General features: G+C 40.2%; 1 protein-coding gene across 1 annotated transcript in view; it reads left to right on the top strand.

Annotated features, from left to right (window-relative positions):
- LOC149202515 (uncharacterized) overlaps positions 1-18,932 on the top strand; it is an 81,919-nt gene that overhangs the window by 33,734 nt on the left and 29,253 nt on the right. The window contains exons 4-5 of the mRNA XM_089400001.1: positions 14,297-14,418; positions 14,548-14,655. Coding sequence (XP_089256127.1) covers positions 14,297-14,418; positions 14,548-14,655 — 230 coding nt within the window. The remainder of the gene's footprint in view (positions 1-14,296; positions 14,419-14,547; positions 14,656-18,932) is intronic.

The raw sequence follows: 18,932 nt of genomic DNA, 5'->3' as shown, positions 1-18,932 counted from the left end.
AACCCTAAGTAGACTAGGGTTTCATCATTATTGTCAACATACCCTAAGCACCAAAAGGATAGGGTTTTACAGTGAACCCTAAAGGTTAGGGTTTCACCAAAATGAACAAATGGTAAGAGATAGTATGATAAGGGTAGATTTAATCTAGTGATTAATCACTCTAACAAGAATCTTTATGATTCAAAACCCTAAACATAAGAAAGATAGTAAATCAAGGCAAATTTAAAAAAGGTTGTACCCTTTTAATGAAGAATTTTAGCTACGAAACTTTATATATACCTTGATATTCTTCCTTTTACAAACCTCGTAGGGTTACCTTATTGAAGGACTCCCTTCGAATTATGATAGCATCTTCATGGATCATTTTCCTTATGAGTCAACTTGTGCCCAAGGATCCAAATTGATTTACCAAGTCACCAAAATATATACCTGCAATATTTATTAACAAACACAAAAACCAAAATATACAAATACAATAGTGTGATGATGTTAATTTAAGATAACAATGGTATGTTCTATGCTTTAGCACAATTTACTTCAATGTACCTTTAATAACTCAATGACAATTTCCAATTATATCGAGTAGCAATTGCGTTAACTTAATCACATTGACAGTAAATGCAGATAAAAGATGAAAACATGTGCAAAAGACAAGCCAAGACAAGAGGACACAAGATTTGGCGGATGGCAGGGAAAAACCCCAATGTGGGGAAAACCCTTTGATCAAATCTTCTTATTATTATTCAATAGTTTAGCAGAGAGAGAGAGTACATAGATCAAATTCACTTGCCCAATACATAGTCAAAACAACCCTGTCAAAATCAGCAGTCAACAACAGTGAACTGCAACCCTAACTAGAAAGTTAATGTTGGTCAAATCAACACCAAAACGTCCTCCAAGCAACTCGGTCAATAGTAGTCCAATTCGGCCTTCAAAGAGAGTCAAAGTCAGCCCAAAACAGTTCGGTCAAACCTAGTCAAAGGAGAGAGAAACACTACTATAATTTATGCGGTCAAATCTGAAGTCAACTTTGGTCAACTTGTCCAAAACACCTTGGTTTTTGTGCCTAGCAACTCGGCCTAGAAAAATCGAAATTCTGCCCTGAAAACTAAAGTCAAACTTGGTCAAATCAGGCTTGGTTAATGCTGGTCAATGCAGGTTTGATTCTCTGAAATTTCGGCCTGTCCTTGTCCTGAAATTTTGGCTTCCTGCCACATGTGCGAAGAAGAGAGAGACGTTGCCCAAGCTGTACGAAGTTCGAACCAATCAAGAGAAGAAAGAGAGATCAAATGATGTGATGAGTGATGTCCAAATGAGGAGAGAGGTCACTCCTATTTATGCAATTCGTTGAGGGTGAGGATACACATCCATTGGGCTTCCTGAGCCTACATTTCGCTGAGGTTGACCTTGACAATTTTTGCATGAGAGAGAATAAATTCAAAATTCCACTTTTGCTTGTCAGAATGAGATGATCTTTATATCAAAATTGGACCTCTCGAAAAGAGGAATCCAATGCAATAATCATCTCCATCATATGAGCTGTCATAAGGTGGAATTTGGCCCTAGTTGCCAATTTTAACACTCCCTCTCAACTAGGGAGAATTCCACCTGCCAGTCCATCTGTCATCATCATACCATCCTATCATCATGTACCATCTCTGCCATCATTGCTCTACTCTATTGAACCATGAAGTAATAATGAAGAAGTGATTGAGAGTGAGTCACAAGACCTTACCACTCTCCGCTGGAAAAAGTCAGTTCTTGATCCCAAATCAAGTTGTTGAACACCATGCATCCTAGTCATAGGGAGTACGATATTACACGATGCGTCCATCGGTAGTGCTATTGTCCCTAACCACTTTTCCCAACTCATCGGCCTAATGAGAGGTACTTCCCATGAGTCCCGGACTTTGTGGGTAGGATGTGTGCTGGGGCATCGATAGGAGAAGGTGAACCACTCATCCTACTCATATGCCATAGGAGAAGGTGAACCACTCATCCTATGCATATGACAATCGTAGGGGAAGGTGAACAATCACCCTACATACATGTGTCCGCAATCGTAGGGGAAGGTGAACCACTCACCCTACACACATGTCAACCATCATGGGGTATCACAAGGGAAGGTGAACCACTCACCTTATGGTCGCTCATAGCTCTAAAAATTGCCATAAGCCCCCAGGAGCTCCCAAAGCTCAATGTCCAACTCATATGAGACTCTCATAGGAGGGTCTTTCCACGACTCCAAGTCTCTCTCAGAAGGTTAAGAATTTAACCTTCCCCAAAGGCTTCATGGGAATGTCTGCGACTTGCTCATCCATCTTGATGTGTTGGAGCCTTATTGCTCCTCGTTGTACCATATCCCGAATAAAGTGGTACCTGATATCAATGTGCTTGGAGCGGTCGTGGAACACGGGATTCTCTGATAGGTGAATCCCACTTTGGTTGTTGCAGAAGATCACGGTGGTATCTAGCACGTGCTCAAATAGTTCACTGAAGAGCTTCTTCAACCAAACAACTTCACAACAGGCCATATTCGCAGCGATGTATTCGGCCTTGTCGATGCTTAAAGCAACTGATTTCTACTTCGTGCTCATCCAAGATATTGAAGCAGACCCTAAAGAGAAGCAACGCCTAGACGTGTTCTTATGATCCACCACACTGCGAGCCCAATCAACATCTGAATATCCATGAAGCCTCAAGTTCCCGACAGTGTATCTCAGTCCATAGTGGGTTGTGCCCCAGAGATATCTCAAGAGATTCTTAGCAACAATCCAATGAAGGTAACGGGGCTTGGCCATAAATTGACTCAACGTGTTCACAACGAAGCATATGTCAGGATGAGAGTTCACCAAGAACATTAGGGCCCCCGCAAGTTGACGATACTCGGAAGGGCTCGCTAATCCGGGCCCATCAACACTTCCACATAGCTTCTTGAATCTGAGTTCCATGGGAGTAGATACGAACTTGCAATCCACCATCCCACATCTCTCAAGCAAAACCACAATGTATTTTCCTTGAGAAAGGAAAATCTCACCTGGATTTTGCGAAACCTCCAGTCCTAGGAAGTAGTGCATCAATCCTAGGTCCTTCATCTCAAATTTGGAAGCCAACACCCTCTTGCATTAATGAATGAGAGGGTCATCACCCGTCAGAAAGAGATTATCCACATAAAGGACCAGAATGAGAGGCCTGTCTTTTTCAACCTTGAAGTATAGGTTCGGGTCAACATCGCTTCTGGTAAATCCCAACTTCATAAGATAGCTATCAATCCTCTCATACCAATCCTTGGGGGCTTGCTTTAACCCATAGAGGGCTTTCTTCAACTTGCATACATGTGTCTTACGATCTTGAACTTCGAACCCCTCGGGTTGTTCTACATAGACTTCCTCTTTAAGCGAGCCATGCAAGAGGGTAGATATAACATCCATTTGGTGTAGGTTCCATACTTGTGCAAATATCTCATTGTAGTCTACTCCTTCCTTTTGAGAGAAGCCTCGGGTAACGAATTTGGCCTTCAACTTTTCGGCACTTCCATCAACTCCATGTTTGATCTTGTAGAGCCATTTTGAAGTGACCACTGACTTGTCCTTGGGTCTAGGAACCACATCCCAGACATCATTCTTCATGATCAACTCATATTCCTCGTTCATCGCATCCTTCCAAACTTAACGTTTCATGACTTTTTCGAATGTACATGGCTCAAATTGTACCATTGTACTCATGGCAGCTAAGTACCCTTGGTACTTGTTTAACTTCTTGCTTTCATGAAATGCCCTCTTTGGTGCAATATGTTTCTTAGCGTCTTCAAGAGTATCTTTGAGCCACAATGATCTTTTTCTTGAAGTAGAGGGCTCACAAGGAGGTGGATCAATGTGATCCATCGAACCTTCAACATCGGGCATCAGATCATCTGTCGGAGATTCATCCTGCTTTCCTGCATCATCATCATCATTGTCCTTCCTAGGGATAGGAAGATCTCGGACTTTCCTAAGGGCAAAATCTTCATCGAAAGTGACATCATGACTTATTTCCACTTCTCTTTGACCAGACACATAGATTCTATATGCCTTCGAAGTTTCACTGTAGCCCACAAATGTTCCTTTCTTCCCAGATGCATCTAGTTTGTTTCTTTTCTCTTTCGGCACATGTAAACATACGGGACAGTCAAAAATTCTAAAATGAGAAACATTAGGTTTCTTACCGGCGAAAACTTCTTCGAGTGTCTTGAAGTTCAATGCTTGATGTGGGCATCTATTTTGAACATACACAACAGTGTTGGCAACTTCTCTTTATAAGAATTTCGGTAGACCTTGGTCATGAAGCATGGCACAGGTGGCTTCTATGATAGTTCGATTCTTCCTTTCAGTAACTCCATTTTGTTTAGGAGTATATGTAGTAGTGGTCTCCCTCTTAATCCCAACTTCTTTACAATAGTCAATGAATTCATTTGATTCATATTCAGTCCCATTATCAGTCCTCAATATTTTGATCTTCTTCCCTGTTTGATTCTCGACCAAGGCTTTGAAATAGTGGAACCATTTGAACACTTCGTCCTTCTTTAAGAAATAGATCCATGTTTTGCGAGAGAAGTCATCCACAAAAATTGCATAGTACAAATACCCATCCAAGGATGTTACAAGCAACATACCTGATAGATCAGAATGGACCAATTGAAGAATATTGGTAGTTTGACTTTGACTTGAGGGGAATGGTCCCCTTGTATGTTTTCCAGCTGCACAACCTTGACACACATCTTCATGATCTAAGTTGAATTCGGTCATACCCGTGACCATCTTTCTTACATCAGGTAAGGCTTTGTAATGAAGGTGAGCCAATCTTCGGTGCCATAATTCAAATTGAAGAGAAGTATTGCAAGTCATTGCTCCCAACGGACTTCCTCCAACCTAATAAAGGTCTTCAACCCTGAACCCAAGAGTGAATGCATCTCACGGGTTCCTTTGCCAAACACGAACCTTCCCATCAATGAATGTCACCTTGAAACCTTAATCTTCTATCGTAAAAATAGAGACCAGGTTCTTTTTCATATCAAGTACATACAACACTTCTTGTAAATGAAGGGTTTGACCTTGATTTAAATGAAGAGTAACAATCCCAATTCCTTTCATGGGATAAGTGGCATTATCTCCAAGTATAATTTCCATATTTGTCTTCTTTCTAATCAAGTTTGAGAGAGCCTCTTTTTACCCAGTGAAGTGCCTTGAGGCACCACTATCAATCAACCAATGATCCAATGCATCTGGAGGAGAGTCGGTGGTGAGGGCAGAAATAAGATAAAATTCTTTTTGCTTTACAACATCAACTTCTTCATACCTGGAGTTTCTCGACTTCTCGAGAGGACGACCATTTCCATTTTGAGCAGTGGGAGCATTCCTCTTTCCTTTTTTGTTGAGCCCGTTGTTCCTTTGATTGCCATTGCCTTTGAAGTTGTTATTATTGTCATCATCTCTTGAAGTATCCTTCTTATGCGAACACTCTAGCAAAGTGGCCAAACCTGTTACAATTGAAGCACCTTCCTTTTCTTCCTTCTTTGAATCCTGACTTGAACCCTTGACCTTGTCTTCTTGGACCAACATTGTTCTTCCTCTTAGAATGAGTGGAGAAGGCGGTAGGATTGTTTCCATTTGAGGGCTTGTCTCTTTCCATCATCCTTATTTCTTCTTGAGTGCATCTAGCAAATAATTCATCAAATCCTGGAATCTTGTCATTGTTGAGGATGTTAGTGTTAAACAGATCCCATACTCTTGTAAGGCTCCAAGTGCAATAAGAGTGAGCTCCCTGTCACCAATGACTTCTCCAACATATAGGAGATCATTCTTGATTTTGGTAATCCTCATGAAGTAGGATTGAATGGATTCTCCTCTATCCATCTTGATGTCTTTCAACTTGTTCTTGAGAAAGAGAACTTGATTTGCATTATTTACTTTGAACATCCCAACCAGCTTGTCATACATCTCCTTAGATGTTTCCAAATTAGAAATATAGGCAACCAAAGGCTTGTGAATAGAATCAACAATAATTTTCTTAGCTTTAACCTCACCTTTCTTGTACTTTGTTTGTGCAGTTGCGGATGCATTTGAAGGAGGCTCCACTACTCTTCCTTTGACATAGTCCATGGCATCATTTTCTTCCAAAGTCAAATCTAGAGACATCTTCCATGCATGATAGTCGGATTTGTCCTTAAGCTTGTCCTTGGATTTGAAGTAAGATGTAGTTGTCATTGGGACTAGTTCCAAGTTCTTGTCCAACAACTTCTTTTAGTGATTGCTTTTCCTCACTCTTGCTTGGGCTTTGTCTTCACCTGAGCTCTGATACCATGTTAATTTTAGATAACAATGGTATGTTCTATGCTTTAACACAATTTACTTCAATGTTCCTTTAGCAACCCAATGGAAATTTCCAATTATATCTAGTAGCAATCACATTAACTTAATCACATTGATAGTAAATGCAGATAGATCATAGAACATAAAAAGATGTGCAGAAGACAAGCCAAGACAAGAGGACACAAGATTTGGAGGATGCCAGGGAAAAACCCCAATGTGGGGAAAACCCTTTGATCAAATCTTCTTATTATTATTCAATAGTTCAGTAGAGAGAGAAAGAGTACATCGATCAAATTCACTTGCCCAATACATTGTCAAAACAACCCTGTCTAAATCAGAAGTCAGTGGCAGTAAGCTGTAGCCCTAACTAGAAAGTCAACGCTGGTCAAATCAATACCAAAACGTCCTCCAAGAAGCTCGGTCAATAGTAGTCCAATTCGTCCTTCAAAGAGAGTCAAAGTCATCCCAAAACAGTTTTGTCAAACCTAGTCAAAGGAGAGAGAAACACTGTTGTAATTTATGTGGTCAAATCTGAAATCAACGCTGAAGTCAACTTTGGTCAACTTGCCCAAAACACCTCGGTTTTTGTGCCCAACAACTCGGCATAGAAAAATCAGAATTTTGCCTTGAAAACCGAAGTCAAACTTGGTTAAATCAAGCTTGTTCAACACTGGTCAATGTAGGTTTGATTCTCTGAAATTTCGACTGTCCTTGCCCAGAAATTTTCGGCCTCCTGCCACACGTGCGAAGAAGAGAGAGAGGTTGCTCAAGCTGTACAAACCAATCAAGAGAAAGAGAGAGAGAAAGAGAGAGAGATGAAATGATGTGATGAGTGATGTCCAAATGAGGAGAGAGGTCACTCCTATTTATACAATTCGTTCAGGTTGAGGAGACACATCCATTGGGCTTCTTGAGCCTACATTTGACTGAGGCCGACCTTGACAATTTTTGCATGAGAGAGAATAAATTTAAAATTTCACTTTTGCTTGTCAGAATGAGATGATCTTTATATCAAAATTGGACCTCTCGAAAAGGGGAATCCAATGCAATAATCATCTCCATCATATGAGTTGTCCTAAGGTGGAATTTGGCCCTAGTTGCCAATTTTAATAGATGATTGTCTAGTGTTTCCATTATTTTTAAGAGAGAGTAAATTCAAAGTTTAGACATCATTCAATTTCATTCCTGCCAAGGATTGCCGTAAACCCTAGACATTATGAGATAGGGTTTTATAAGTAAAGGGAGGGTTTTCTTTTGAACTATCTAGGGTTTTACAATCCCTAGATACACTGAGAACTTACAAACCCTAAACCTTTCAGTCATTAGACTTTAACATACTACACATACCTTAAGGTAACATACCTTTGTCTTTCATGATTGAATGATTGATGTTCCATTGAGCTTATTGCTCTCCTTGCAAACTGAAAAGAAAATATTAGATGACAAAAGCATAAATAGTAATATAAATGCTTACCTGAGTTGGATGAGGACATCAATTTGGTACCAAAATACTAGATGCTACTTCTACTTATACTGATATAAACTGCTTCCTTCTTTAAGACTGAGATACTAAACTTGCTTAACGATATCTTCCTTACAATGATTGACTATAAACTTTATTCTTTCTTCACTATCTTTGTGCCAGAAGAAAGCGGACTTGATCTTGTGATATAGAAAGGTTGCTACAGACTTTATCATAAATCGATGTATACTCGTTCTACTTAAAAACTGACTTCAGTGATACTGATAGATCTCGGTCTTTATATGTATATGCCCAGATTTTAGTACAAAAGACTTGCTTTTTATATATATGCACAAGTATTCGCTCTTTTCTTTAGGGATTGTGTCTTCCTCAAAGATTGAAGTGAATTTGGATTTAATAGGCTTATAATGCCTCTAAACAGATTGACCTTAAGTAGACTTTTTTCAAAGTATGATTTGGTCACCACAAAACTTTTGTGACATGAGGTAAATTTTGATTCTTACTGAACTTCACCTTTTTCTTTTAAGGAACATGGCCTTGACTAGCTAATTAGGTTTTCAAAACGATGCTCGGCTCCTTATTACAGTGATTGTAGTATTATAAAAAATCTTGTCAAATAGACTTATGAAGCTTCTACATAGATCTGTCTTGACTTCTTTTCTTTGCTAGCTTGATAGACTATTTGCCCAGAACTTTGAATGACTTCAAACTTTAGTATTAGGACTTCAGACCTTTTATTTCAGACCTTAATTTGTACACAAAGGTTCGATCTCTTTCATAGAGAATTCAGTTTGATCTAGATTTTGTAGATTAGATTTTCAGCTTCTCAAAAAGGGTGTCTTCAAGTTTCGGTCAACAGCCTAATTACCTAGGTCTACGACCTAATAGTAAAAATATGATCATGCCCAGAAATGTGCCATATTAGTTCTAGATGATTCGGTTTTCAAAGGTAGGCTTGAAACTTTTTTCTTTAACTCATAAGTGATCTTCTTGCTACCTTGTCCTCTTGTCCTTAACTCTGATACCATGTTGAGAAGTCCATGAGGGCAACATTCATTCTTGATTTCTCTTTCTTGACATTTACTTGTGATATTATTTTTATGTTTTATTGATTATATTAGTGTTCTCATCATCAAATAAATGCCACGAACATGAAGATCATACACAATGAACACCAAATGTAGGTACTCAGCGAGGGCAAAATCCATATGTAGGGGAAAACCCAGTCAAACTCTTCCACTAGTAGATTTGTAGGAATTTATAGGGTACGTTCCTTAGATAGAACACCAAAGGACACCGTTTACAAATAGATCACAGATCAGTACACCAGTGTTCTTGGCGTGGTTAAAACCCTCAAAGAGGGAAACAGTGGACGGCCTGAGCCAATGCGGCCACTTCAGGCAATTTATTAATGCAAAAGAAAGAAAATTTACATAAGCTTTTCTCATGAATAGTCACTTAACAAATGACCCTCCATGCTCTTTAAATAGAGATCATGGACCAATCGAGTGTTAAGCCACAAATTAAGTGTCAGTAATACCGAGGAGAGAATGAACCGTCGGATCACTTCATGTCTAGAACATATTGTGACCATTAGATTGTAAGTTACAAAAAGTACATACTAAAGAAACACACTTTACCTAACTATACACTAGACCAAGTTATACTTAATTATTTCCTATGTGTCAGAATATCCTAACATCCCCCCTTAAGAACAACTTGGGATAGGATTGAAGGATGTGCAAAGATGACACAATAGGAGAAGGAAGGAGTCATTAGAGCCTATCCCCCCTTAGTGACAACTTCCTGAACTACAACCATAAATCGGAGTTTAGTAAACTTTGCCTCTGTGAGAGCCTTTGTAAAGATGTCTGCAACTTGATCATTGGTAGAACATGGTCATGAATGAGCTTTCTGATGAAGTGCATGTGTAGTTCAATGTGTTTGCTGCATTGATGTTGGACTGGATCTTTGCATAGTTGAATGACACTTTGATTATCACACCAAAGTGTGGTCGGGTGCTGCTACTGAAAACCAAACTCTGATAGGATCTGATGAAGCCACAGGGCTTCCTTACTAGCTTCAACGATGCCATGATACTCTACTTCTGCTGAAGAAAGAGAAATGGCACTTTGTTTCTTGCAAGCCCATGTAATAGGTCCAGAACCAAGAGTGAAGGCATAACCCGCAGTAGACTTCTGATCATCAGGGTCACCAGCCCAATCAAAATCAGTGAAACCAACCAATAGAGGAGATGCTTCTGCACTGTAATGAATCCCAAACTGAACTATACCTTGAACATAACAAAGTATTCTTTTAGCTGCTTTCCAATGACTTTCATGTGGGTTTTGCATAAACCGAGCAACAAGGCCAACAACAAAGGAAAGGTCAGGACGAGTATGGGTTAGATACAAATTTTTTCCAACAAGCTGACGGTATAAGGTAACATCAACTTCAGGGGAAGTACAAGTGATTGAAAGTTTGGCTTCAGACTGAAAGGGAGAAGGGGCTGGCTTACAGCCTTCCATGTGAAAGTGGTGTAGAAGATCACAAGCATACTTGGACTGGGAAAGGGAAATACCTTCTTTGGATTGCAAGACTTGAAGACCAAGAAAATAATGCAAGTGTCCTAAGTCTGTCATTTCAAACTTCTTTTTAAGGCTGGACTTCACATGGTTTATAAGGTTGGGATCACTACTAGTAAGGATAAGATCATCAACATAAAGAACAAGAATGATAAGAGACTTACCCACTTTCTTGGTGTAGACAGTATTGTCAGAATGACACCTAGAAAATCCAGTATCTAAAAGAAAGCTATCCATTTTGGCATACCAAGCTTGAGGGGCTTGCTTGAGACCATAAAGGGATTTCTTAAGCCGACATACAAGGTTGGAGTCTGTTTGTATAAAGCCGGGAGGTTGTTCCATATAGATTTCTTCATGCAAGCCCCCATGCAAGAAAGCGGATTTAACATCTATCTGTTGGACTTCCCATTTGAAAGAGGCAGCAAGGGAAAGAACAAGGCAGATAGAGTTCATTTTGGCAACAGGGGAGAAGGTTTTAGTATAGTCAATGCCTTCAACTTGTGAAAAACCCTTAGCAACAAGACGAGCTTTATGTTTATCAACTTTTCCATCTGGTCCAAACTTGGTTCTGTAAACCCATTTGCATCTAACAAGTTTTCGTCCCTTTGGAAGAGGAACAAGGTCCCATGTATAGTTTGGCCAATTGTGAACGATATTCTTCATTCATAGCTGTGTCCTAATCTAGATGGCCTGAAGCTTCTGCAAAGGTGTCAGGATCATAATTTGCTGAAGCTTAAGGCAGTAAAGAAGAGGAGTTTGGGCATCTCAAGGATCTTGCCCCTAGTATGTAGTCCTCTTGACTACAACTCGATATCTCCCCACCTCTTCTTCAGAGGCACATGAGCACTCATGGCACAATCGTCATTAGTCTCGACCTCTTTCTCCACCTTAGCTGGAGCTGCCTTTGAATCAAAAGCCTCTCCCTTGTTTTTCTTCCTGGGACATTGGGATGCATAATGCCCCAACTCCCCACAATGGAAGCACTTAACCTTGGAGATGTCCTTCTTCTTCCTCTTCCCTTGCTGTCCTGCAGATGCTAGAGGCGCATCCTCCTCCTCTTTCTTTATTCGACCTCCCTTGTCACTACTCCCCGCCTTGGTCATCCTCCTGATCTCCTCCTGGCGAAGAGCTACTCACATCTCCTCCCAACCGGGAAGAGTAGCCCTGCTCAAAATACTTTGGACAAATGTCTCCCACTCCTCGGAGATTGCATTCAGGGTAGTCCTGACCATAAATTCTGGATTCGGTGTAGACCGCACGGAAGTAATTTGGTCGCGAATCTCCTGCAACCTGAGAAAGAATGGATCTATCTGCTCTCCCTTTTGCATCTGATATGACCACAACTGATTCTCCAATAGCATCTTCCGCTGTACAGAAGAGCCCTGGTATAAGGTGGTCAGGGTGTCCCACATCTCCTTTACTGTGTTCTTTTCAGCAATATGTGGTATGACATGATCTTTGACCTCGTCTAGGATCATGCACTTCGCCCTCGCCATTGCATCCTCATACTTCTTGTTCTCAGCTGGGTCAACTGGGATAGCCACAGTTTTCAAGGCATAGTCCTTGATGCGATGTCGATCCAGGATTGCCAGGATCCTGGCCTTCCAGATGACAAAGTTGGAAGCCCCGTCCAACCTGTCCTGATCCCTTAGTCCGTTCACTGCCATTTCAACTCCTCTTCTGGACTCCCTCTGAGTCCTAATTTCCCTTCTGGAAATCCTCTGGCCAACTGTCGAACCGCTCCTCTCCAATCCTCCTTGCAACTACAACTCGGATTTGGATTCCTTGGCTAGAAATCCGTTGAGGTAGTGACTCCCTCTACCTTGGTCCCGCCTCCTTAGACACTGTTATGCTTTGACAGAAACAACGTCCCACCAGCTCCTCAAATCAAAATCTGCCCATAGTTCCCCAAGCCATGACAATCGAAGAAACTGAACCTTTCAGACTTTGCGCAATCCCGATAAAGGCTGAATCTGCTCCTCATGGCCACAACGTCGATCCTTCCTCGCTGAGAAAGATGATTGGGTATTGCGTAGGTCTGATCTGCCCCTCTGCCTCTGCGCTGACCCTCCTCTTGGCTTGAAATGATGACGCAGGCTCTGCGTCACTTCCTCTCTTGCTGCTTCTGCTTTGGAACAACGCTGTCTCTCGGGACAACTGCTTCTGCTTTGGAACAACGCTGTCTCTCGGGACAACTGCTTCTGCTTAAAATTCTTTAGATTTCTCCAGTTGGCATCTTCAGTTCTCCTATGATCTACAATGCTCTGATACCATGTGGAAATTTCTAAGTTTGACACATTAGAAATCCCTACTGCATTATCTGGTTTATTATCTCCTACTTGTTTATTCCATTAAGAAGTTATTTATTAACATAAATACCAAAATAAACATAAATGCAACATTCACACATATACAAATCAACAACTGAAATAACTGAGACAATCACACAAGGGACATTGATATTTTTGGACAATCATCCTTGGAAAAACCCAATGTGGGAAAACCGGTGCAACAGATATGAGGGTTTTATTATTATGCAGTTTCTGAATACAACTAGGGTGCCAGAAATGGCTCACCCTTTAGAGATTTTCCTTGGCAGAAGTACTTCTCCATGGAGACAGATATTCTGGCTGATTAGCAATCGGATAACTGATCCCACAACAACTTTGACAGTTCCTTATTTGGACAGCGAACGTTGCTCCAAGCTTCTCTCTGGAACTGCATCACCCTCCAGGGACTGTGTCACCCTCTATGGCTCTGCAATTGCCTGTCAGCTCCTAGTCTGCCCCACGAAAATTCCTTAGTGTTGCCTCTTCAGCCCAGCGTCAGCTCTGCTAGCCTCTGTGCAGCCTTTGCTACCTTTGCGTCAGCGTCTTGGCCTTTTGCGTCAGCCTCTCAGCCCTTTGCGTCTTCTGCGTTGGCCCACTCAGCCTCGGCGTCAGTCCTGGTTACCTCTGCGTTAGCCTTCGAAGGCTTTGTGCTGTCTCTCTGGCACTTTCTCTGCCTCTCTGATATGTATTCTCGGCCTTCTGCCGAACTGCTCCTCGTTGCAACAGATCACTAACTCGATTTCTCAGCAAACCCTGCCCCAGAAAATCAAATTCTTGATAAACTTGGTGTGTCTCCAATGGACCCTCAAGCCTCCTCTTATACTTTTCTTGTTGACGATTCAACGGCCGAGATTAAGTCCTAATCAAAAGCTAAGATTAGATTTGGCTTGATCCTCATTATTTAGAACTTTCTCACCCATATTATATTAATACACATTTATATTTTAATTTTCTTAAGTTTAGACTTAGGGTCTCATTAAAAATATTAATTATTTTAATATCTCTCCATCCAGGTGGAATTTTCCCAAACGATTTTTGGGTCTTGGAAATCTCATGTGCTTTAGCCTCTCCACCAATTTTCATGGCTACAGCACATCCGATGCTACCAAAAATCAACACTCAGGTGAGGTATTCCTTCAAGAGGAGGTCATGGGCCCACAAAACGAGGGTACACACACCAAGAGGGTTATTGAGCCTACATATCAATTTTTACTAGGTTGGCTTTAATGATATCTTGTAATACGATAAAAGAGTAAAGAATATGGCCTTGGCCATAATTACAAGTCCACAATAATACATATGAATGGGCCGTGGCCACATGTATGGATTACATCAATAATTGCAACATTTTGTCATGTTTTCGTACTTGCCAATTTTTTCTTCCTCTCCGAGTCAAACCCTTGGGTCTTCTGCCTCGTTGAGTATTTTCCCTAGTCAATTCTTGTAGTGTTGCAAGTAGACTGCACCTAGTGTGCAACTCTGTGGAATTGTGGCTTTAGCACATCAATCCGGACTAGAATCTTGGTTAACTCTTTTCATTCTTTTTGACAGGGAAAACTAGCTGAGTTGAGAGCTGGGATGGATAGCAATGAGTTTGATGCTGTACAGGCAGCTGCCAGAAAAGCCTCCTCTTCTCCAGTTACTACAAGAACGATGAAACCAATTAAGGCTTGGTAAATTTAGTCTGTTACAGTTTCAGAAGTATAATGAGGACTTTCATGTTTCTTTACAACTGATTGGTTTACCTTGTGAAACAAGATTTAGCAGTGTGATTTAATTACTTTGACTCCTTTACATTGCAGCAAACGTCATAAAAAAATCAATGTTTCAACATCTCTTCAGCATGGAACTCCCTATTTTACTGATGTTGCAGGGCATATGAACACACTTGTTGCCAACGATAGTAACATGTGAGTCTCCTTCTCTATTGGTCATGGGTTGTGAAAGGACACTTGCTATGCTTACATATCTTAGTTTGGATAAAATGTATTCTGATTGCTCTGGCTTTAAATCAGCAAAGAACTTAACTTTGATTATAAAAAATCTACTATAGAGGAGTGAAAATCTGAAACCGGTAACAGTAAATACTCCTTAACTGTTTATGATTTGTAGTGGCAATATAAGGCATGGAGTTTTGCTAGAATGTCCAGAATGTAGTATAGACAGAAACCAAATCATGCAGTTTGTATATCTGTTCTCTGCCTTAAATAATGAATATATGAATCTGATTTTCTTGAGTTGGCAAACAAGTAGGTAGAAATATCTAAACATTGCATTACAGAACCCTAATAGAGAAAATTGTGTATAAAAATGTAACTGGTACATTAGTCTAGCCTTGGTCAGCTTCATTTAGAACAGGAAATACGTTAAAACTCCATCTATACCAGATAAAATTCAATAGAACAACTATATAATATGTCTATGAGAAAACGTGTACATGGTTTGCTATTGATTGGCTGTTCACAACCTTTTTTGGTTGAACTATACTTCAGTTTATTTTTATGTAAACAATATTGTGCAAAGCATATTACATAAAAGGGGTGGCTAAGGGAACACTGCCAAGAACAAGCTGACCTTCAAAATTACAAAAACACCGACCACCATAGGAACCTAGACCAGAATATTATTAATATCTGAATTGGCTAAGTACCACAAAGTTCAAAAGGTTGTTAGAATAGTTTTACCCCCATTCATGGTGGATACCAAAAGTTAAAACTCCCAGAGTGCCATCAACATTACATACAAGGCAAAGTCTTCCCACAGAATCTTTGACCCTAAGGCCACTAAACCGAGAGGAGGCGGAAGGTCATTATTGTGCCAGGTACAGAATCCCATCTATTTTGTGGTGGCTCATCAGTTGGCAGGTGGGCACATATATGGTCCAACCCAGGTTGCCTTTGAATAGTTGACATTTGTTCTCAGAAGTCATGAGTTAGATGGTTGGAAACTTTCAACTTTATCTTTGTATCGGGGCGAGGGCCTATCAATTCACCTCTATGTTGGTCCATTGTGTTGTCTCCTATGGTGGTGTTCACTATTCATTTGATTTCTATATTGTTGGAAAGCATCTTGTTGCTGCTTGATTGATTTCCCAGACAAACCTTTTGTGTTGAAAATTGGCAGCTCAGGAAGAATTTTCTTAAATAAAATCTCATTTCTAACAATTTTGGAGTGACTTTCTAAAAATAGAAAGTCATGTCTAGCATTTCAAGTTTGACTTTCCAAAAATAGTAAGTCACCTTGCACCAATTGGTAATCAAGTATAGTTGAACGAAAATTACCTAACTTATCATTAATCAATCCTAATAGTTCAATCTCGACTTAATCATCAATATTATTAACATTAATATTATTATCCTTTATGATACTATGATATTATTATTAAAAGAAATTACAAGTCACCTTACCTTCATCACCTCAATCACTTCACACCTCTCTCCTTGATGACTCACATGGCACTACGTAACTCTCTCTCTCTCTCTCTCTCTCTTAATGATACGTTACACTCTCTCTTACGCACTCATTAAAGACATGACATATTCCTCTTACACTCATTAAAGGCATGTCATAAAAATTCCTCTTGTGCTCTCTTTAATGCGTATGTTACACTCTACTTAACTAAGGCATGCTTACCTTTCTTAATGGCATAAGTTACTGAGGCATGCGTACCTCTCCTTAATGGCGTAAGTTACTAAGGCATGCGTACCTCTCCTTAATGGCGTAAGTTACTAAGGCATGCGTTTCTTTCCTTAATGGCATATGTTACTCTTCCTCAAGGCATGCGCATTGCTCCTCCTTTATGTCAAGAATTCGTTGCTCCTCCTATATGTGTCTCATGCCTTCTCACTTGACTACTACTACTTATGCATTGTGAAAAAGAATTCGAACTTGAGAGAGAGAGAGTTCAAGAGACTTGAAGAAGATTGTGAGAGAGAGAGACTTGGAGTGTAAGAGCAGAACTTGGTGAGCCAAGGTTGATTCAGTGCTTCAGTGTTAATTCAGTTGAAGGGAAGGTTGATTCAGTGTTTGCATCTGCTGCTGCTACCAGTGATCTTCATGCTACAACTTGTTCAGATTTGGGTGAACTTACTCATTCTCTTGATCTCTCGTTGTACTCTGTATCTCTGCTGAACAATTGACATCTAATAAAAGAAGAATCTGATTGGGTTTTCCCCTTGTGGGTTTTGCCCTGGTCATTGGACATAAATTTTCTGTGTCTCATTTTGTTTTTGGCTGTCTTATATTGTGCATTTGGTTTATGTTCTATCTACAATTGCTTAACTAATATTGCAGCAGAAAGAAGTTTTTGGAATAAGTAATTGTTTCAGCGTAGAACATCAAAATTTAACATTTTGGTGGGACATGGTTGATGGAGCATGGAGTGCTCCCCCAAGCCTGCCAAAAAATGTTATTTGATCTAATTCCTTGGACATTGCCTTTGCTTGACATTATATAACAGATTGGTCACTACCATGATCTTGTTAGCCTAAGAAATATTTAAACTAGCAATCTGTGTGCGAAAAATAATTTCCATAATATCCATAGTTCAAAAGAAACTGATATAAATCATGTGTAAGGGTTTCATAAAACCGGTATTCCAACGATGGTTGTCCCTCAAAAGAGTAGATTTCCTAAGAAATTGGGGAAAGGGTGAAATGACCATACAAAGATTCAACCCACCTCTAAGCTACTTGAGCTTTTGTGCAATAGCAAAAAGTATGAGTTTGGAGCAACACATAAGGCACAAGGGGGAGGAGGGAGATATAGATGTGACAAGCAACAACCTAAGACCAACACATCATAAACTAAGAACCATGCAAAATGTGATTATTATAAATTTTCAAGCCCTAGGTGACCACTGTCCTATGTTTCTCTTAATTAAATAAACTAAATCTGAACTAGAGAAATTTATATTTCTGAAAATGCAATAATCACACATTTAGTTGGAATATGAATGGTGAAAGCATAAACTTGATACACAAATAATTACCCCTTAAAATAAGCTTTTCATTTAAATATTCCAAGCTTACAATGAAACCTCCATAAGTTGCCAATATTGAAAATGGTTGTTATTGATGTCAAAGGCTGTCCAAATGAAAGAGGAAATTACATAGTCAAATAGCATGTTTTGAGAATTTTCCAACAGTACATGACACCTCCCTCTAATTCCATAGAAATGAGAAGATATGAAATATTTTGTCAAGATAACCCAACCAAAGTACAAGCAGACCCCATTTGGATACCTTATATTTGAAGGCATTTTTACTCCAATTACCTAGTTCAAATGGAAGCATAGGATATATGGTTGGAAAGCTTATTTTGAGACCTTCCCAATGATACATGGCATGGCTTCTAATTCTTTTTTTTTTTTCTCGTTAAAGACTAATTCTATTAAGTGTAATATAGTACAATCAGGATAAGCAAAAAACCGGCAGACCGGAAATGATGGATCCATCAACCTCGGTTCCGGAAGAAAGATTCAAACTCATAGTTACATCAGATGACTAGAAATCACAGACTGCCTAAATCCCCCATAGGGGCAGAACCTACAACACATTGTTTTTTCCCTTTCTTTTTGTTGACTTTTGTCCAGCCACCCTGAGGGGAATGAGCTAAGACAACTTGAAGACTGGAATTCTCTTTCATCGGGAATTCCTTTTCTGATTCCGAGGAGGTCTCATGGACGCGTTTCTGGGCTATAGCTGAGTCATGGGTGTGCCCCATGGTGTTCATGGGTGAATCCATTGGCTGAGGCGCCTGGTCCGGTTCTGAATCGCTTTCCCCGACCTCTGAACTTGGGGAGCTGGAGCTTCGAGCTGGCTGCGGAGTACAGGGAGCCCAACGCTTAGGTTTGGATTTTGCGGAGATTCCTTTTTTCGCTCTTGCTGTCAGCGATGGGCAGGAGGTCTGTAGATGCCCTGTTAGGTGACAATGGCGGCATCGGAAGGCAGTATTTTCATAATCTAAAAACTGGGTCCAAACAGTGTCCTTGATCTTGAGATTTATTTGCTCTGGCAGACCCTTGCTTAGATCTAGCTCTACACAGATTCTGGCGTATGTGTAGAGGCCTTGGATTTCCCTCTGGTAATCTCCCATTAGAAAGCAGCCCAAAGCGTTGCCTATCTGCCTGTATACCTTTGTGTTCCACAGATATATAGGGAGATTTGGAAGCCTGATCCATACAGGG

This window comes from Pinus tabuliformis, chromosome 2_1, assembly GCF_031772625.1.
Source record: "Pinus tabuliformis cultivar Carrire ecotype Pingquan chromosome 2_1, CPIR1, whole genome shotgun sequence".
Lineage (NCBI taxonomy): Eukaryota > Viridiplantae > Streptophyta > Pinopsida > Pinales > Pinaceae > Pinus > Pinus tabuliformis.
The sequence above is the reverse complement of the archived record's forward strand: the minus strand, read 5'-3'. Positions and strand labels throughout refer to the sequence as shown.